Genomic DNA, 5,066 nt, shown 5'->3' on the forward strand with positions numbered 1-5,066 from the left:
CCTCCCTCTCTCTCCTCTCAGTTGTCAATCTCTACGTTGCTCGGCTCTCCGCTCCGCATGGCTCCGCTCGACTTGACGGTTAGGCCGTCCTTGGGTGAGGTTAGTAACGCCGCTGAAGCTGCCGAGGCAGTGCCGAGCAGCGCCGCACCCCACCGGGCCACACCTAACCCGGCCCATTACGGCTTCAAAGGAGCAAAGGTGAAAACACACGCACGCATACTGTCACTGAGAGACACCGCTGGAAGAAACGGGAGCATTGCGAATGAAACCTGACGCTAGAGATACTGCACTCTCAATAAAAAAAAATACCGTCTCTGTTAGTTAAAAGGAAACAGGTTGGTGTTCAATGTGATAAGAAATGAGACCGTTCCTCCGAAAAAGATTTGTGCTATTGTTTCAGTTCTTTTTTTATTATTTTGGGGGAGCAGGAGAACGCCAGGCCAGGGTTCAGCGCCCTTTCTATATACGTGACGAACGCACGTCCCTCACGTTATTTCTTTGCCCGAAGAGTGTGCGTGTGTGTGTGTGTGTGTGTGTGTGTGTGTGTGTGTTTGTGTGTGTGTGCGAGAGAGAGGGAGAGAGAGAGAGAGAGAGAGAGAGAGATGTGGGGAGGGAAGAGGGCGTAGAAAGCCTTTGGCACCCGCAGGTCGGCAACAACAATATCGCATAGCGAGGACCCTGCAGTGTGGAGAGCGAGCCAGACCAGGAACGCAACTTGAAAAGCCGTCGATGGCAGATACCGTATTTTTCGCGACGATGTTGACTTTGTATGCAACGCCATGAGCATCGCGCGAGTGTGCGGGGCGGAGGGGGTTGAAAGGAAAAGAAAGGCGTCAGAGCGGGGGTCCGGGCCTGGGCCGGGGGCCTGGGCCAGGGGCCTGGGCTGGGCCAGGGGCAAGCGCAGCCCGGCCATTGACATGTGAGTGGGTGGGGCCAGCGGGGCCAGCCCCGGCCGGGGGGCGCATGCCGGGCGAAACAAGGGAAAGGACGGGAAAGGAGTCGGCGTGTGCCAAAGTGATAAACGCGCCGTGGGCACGCTTGCCCCGTGCAACGGACAGAGAAATGGAGGAAATATTATTGCACGAGGCAGACCGACTACTATGCACTGATAAACCAAAGTTTGCAACTGCTTATTACTACTGGTAAGTGTGCAAGAGCAAGTTAAATACTTGCAAGTATTCCGTAGTTGTGCACTTCCAAGTGTTCAACTCGGAAGCTGTGCAAGTGCAGATACATAATTACTCCGTAATTAAACTCTTGCAAGTATTTAAGTTGCAGTTGCACACTTCTAAGTAGTGTTAAGCGATTGCGCCCTTGGTTTATTAGTGTAATGTCTCAAGTGAGTTCCCGGGAGAGAGGGGGGCCGCAGACACAGCTTATTGTGGCCATACATGTGGTCAGATGTGAAATTCAACGTTAAACATGCGCATTTTGCTGTTCTAACTGTTATAAAACCTGACAGTTGACTAACGCGACCATTTTGTTCATTTTACAACGTATAGCTCAATAAATCCGAGAGTCATCATACCGTGGATGGTTGAAAGTCGGCACCACTTACCTTACCTATCCCCCCCTCCCTCCCCCTTACCCCCAGCGCGTCTGTGATTGAATAACATTTTAGTGCCACGCCGAGCTCATGGGAGGCTGGCGCACTGGCCGCACCTTCAGTTGTTCCTATGAGGAGCAGTAACGCTTCGCTCCGCACGGCCGGCGCCGCCCATAATAACCCTCGAACAGCCACCGTGAGGAGGCCGCCACGTGGACGGTGGACACGTTTACAGCTCGTTAGTTATTATTAAAGGACACCCGTGTGTGGAGGCTACCCTGTCAATTTGAGGCACTGGTTCAAAAAAAAATGAAACATGATCACTTGGACAGCTTTAAGTGTACCAGTGCACAAACACTCTTCAGATTGCATGTGGTCACGATGTGGTCACTGCTTCATCTTTGTGGGGCGCTTCAAACTGCCCCAGGTGATTGACTCTCCGCGTCCATGCTCGTCGTAGGTGGGCGGGCCGGCGTGTCTCAGACCATAACGCACCTTGCCTTACGGCCCCAGAGTGTATGGGGCAGTTCTCCCGCACGCCTTGCTTCGCGGCACAGTTCAAATCTGCCACCCCGCTGTCCCGGCACGGCGTGTGTGTGTGACTTCAGCTCACCGATATGTCTTAGCCATAGCACAGCTAGAAAAATGAATTGATTCAAGTATCGAGATAGAACCTTACCGGTTTATTAAAACCACAACCACCAGCAGCGTGCCGGGGCCGTGCCGCCGGCTATGCCGGCTGTGGCCGCAGGCTGGAGGTGCGGGGGAGCAGCTGGCTGGGCGCGGCGATACCCCTTGCGCGGTGCGGCATATCACGCACGGGGTGTAGGCACGTCTTTCTTTTGCGCGGTCCAGCAGGGAGCATTGGCACCTCTGTTGGAGGGAGGGGAGAGGGAGTTTTTGAGCCGCGTTTTTATTTGACTAAAGTGGATCCCAGGATAGCGAGTTCAAGTCTTGCCAACGGCGGTCTCTCTCTCTCTCTCTCTCTCTCTCTCTCTCTCTCTCTCTCTCTCTCTCTCTCCCTCACAGTTTCAATTCAACTTAACACGTTTGCATACACTGCAAAATGCTTGCAAACGATATCCATTACAACATTGCGAAGAATTTTCGATCTTTGGAATGCCATGAATTAGTTGGTATTGCAAAGAAATTATTTGCAAATAAATTATTTGCAAGCTGTCAGATTCACTGTAACCCAACAGTATTCTTAGTACACACTAGGAAGATTCGACTTGCAAGCCTACACCTACAAGTGTGTAGTTTGTTATGGTACACACAAGGAAGAGTTGTACCTGCCATAGTACGCACCTACAAGTGTGGTATGCTTGCAAGTCGACTCGTCCTTGTGTATAATAAGTAATTACACTGTTGTGTATGCAGTGATTCTTTACAACAGTGTACAGAACTGTTTTCTAATTCCACGTGATAGCGGTCATATGCTGTGTACTGTGTATAGTTTATAAAATTAACCTTTAATCATTGTATTTTCACTCGAGTCTAGGAATAATCCTACATTCTACCACTCCACACATGATGAGATTTTCCGCTGTGCCAAATTTTATTTTAAACTTATAGAACCCATATGGCATCATGGGAAAGTTCGGAAAAATCCATTCCACCGGGGCATTATTAACCTCGTAAACTCCCTGTAAACAGAAGTGATGACATGATTACAATTATTAAAGCCACAACGTTCTTCACGTTTCAATATTCTGCGAATTTAGGTGCAGAACTGTTCCACAGTTCTACAGTTCTAAGTGGCAAACATGTAATTTGATCTGCAGTTATAAGTGGCGACTGCAGAACGAAAATATTCGTCACTAAGAAGTGCAGAACTTTTCATGACAACAGAAAGTTCGTGTCCCAAGTGCAGTAGACGGGAACCTATGTGCTCTGCCGTCCTTAGTGACGATTTTTTGTTTGTTTCAAAGCAAAAAACAACAGTATAACGCTGAGTGCTTACAGGCTGGTGACTGCACACGCCGTTAATTTCTCTCTTTTTAAACAATTGTTCGTATAAGACTGGGATATTTGTTTTAATAGTCGTGCAGGCTCTGCTTTTGAAAGTAAAGATAAAGGCGTTTTCCTTCCATTGGTTGTTTGATCGAGTATCTAAGATCACTGTAATCTGTTATAGAAAAGATTAATATGCATGCATGTAATCCTTTTTTAATCCAGCCTCAATCCGCAGTCTGTTTGGTTTTTATTTTACAGGCAAGTATAATAAGGATCATATCTGCAATGGCTTACCGGAAGGCTGTCATCAAAAGATTTATTTCCAAGTGTAATGTTTCCAGTCAATAACTGTATTTCTTTTGGTTTATATGGGTTAAAGCGAGTAGTTCGGAAATGCCATCTCCACGGACGCGGGTGTGGGTTACACTCGTAAAAGCGTTCGGTGAACGCTCTGTAAGGCCCCTTAGACGAAAGAGAGATGGACAACACCGTGAGGTCGAATGTAAATGTTACGGTGAAGAAGCTGTGTTCACGAAATGAATCCAAATTTTTTTAAAAAAAAGCATTCTGAAAATCTCACACAAACTTACAATGGCAGAGTAAATAGTTGTGCCACATATGACCCTCTGGCTTGTGTGCGCTAGCACAACGACCACGAAAATAAATGCTGACATATTGGAACATCGAAGTACGATGGCAGTCCCGCGCACAGAAAAGGAAAATCTTCAACGAGAGGTTGTGCTGTGCCAAAGCCCACTGTTCCACGGTTCTGTGAGAGGTGATTTGACAGCGGCTCGCTGCAGTCAACAACACGTATACATGGTACTTCAGAATATCATTATTTATTTTTTTACCTCACGTGAGATAGAAGTTATGACGATTGGCGCACAAGTCCCCCCCCCCCCCTGTGTCGGCACTGACATCAACTGATACGAACTTGGAACTGACCACTGACACCTAAACACTGATAGCCGAACTCTGACAAAACTAAACACGGACGGCTGAACACTGACAAATGAACACTGACAAATGAACACTTTAAAATTCTGTTTATTTCTTTTCTAATTTGGTACACCTGTCAATTTGTTTTTATTAACCTCGCGTTATAGATACTCCATAAACACGATTAGCTTGGTTGCCGGGCGGGCTGTTTGAGTTTGACCGCCCACAACAGCGCCGCGTTGGCCAATGTCCGGCGTGCTGCTGCGACAAGTTCTCCGAGGGCAATACGTTTTGCTAGTTGGGCGACGTTTCTTCGCACAATGCATCGCAACGACGCGTCATGAACGACGCCTAGGCGGGGCGGGGCCGGGCGGGGCGGGCGCGGAGGTGGAGAAGGCAGGAGGCAATGAAGTCTATGATGGGACCGTTAGAGCTGTTGCTCTGGGTGGAGAGGGATGGGAGGGGTGGGGGCAGGTTTGAAGGCAAACGCCAGCTAACTGCATCAGTATGGTCAACACGCATCAGTCGCGCGTTTCCTCTGTGACGCGTGTGACGTTGTCCTCCTGTGGGCGGCGGCGGGCGGCGAGGTGCTCGGCCCGAAACAGACATCGCATACGGAAAG

The 5,066-nt window shown here is 48.8% G+C and overlaps 1 protein-coding gene across 1 annotated transcript; it reads right to left on the reverse strand.

The window, feature by feature from the left end:
* Positions 1 to 2,997: 2,997 nt before the first annotated feature.
* LOC127749672 (uncharacterized) lies at positions 2,998 to 4,333 on the reverse strand. The gene is made up of 4 exons (XM_052268798.1): positions 4,093 to 4,333; positions 3,797 to 3,964; positions 3,510 to 3,674; positions 2,998 to 3,192 (listed from the first exon to the last, which is right to left on the reverse strand). Exons 1-4 carry the CDS (start codon positions 4,174 to 4,176, stop codon positions 3,034 to 3,036), a joined length of 576 nt encoding a protein of 191 aa, XP_052124758.1. The 5' UTR covers positions 4,177 to 4,333; the 3' UTR covers positions 2,998 to 3,033.
* Between the last annotated feature and the right edge of the window lie 733 nt (positions 4,334 to 5,066).

Source organism: Frankliniella occidentalis, unplaced genomic scaffold (genome assembly GCF_000697945.3).
Source record: "Frankliniella occidentalis isolate FOCC.00 unplaced genomic scaffold, Focc_3.1 Scaffold76, whole genome shotgun sequence".
Taxonomy (NCBI): domain Eukaryota; kingdom Metazoa; phylum Arthropoda; class Insecta; order Thysanoptera; family Thripidae; genus Frankliniella; species Frankliniella occidentalis.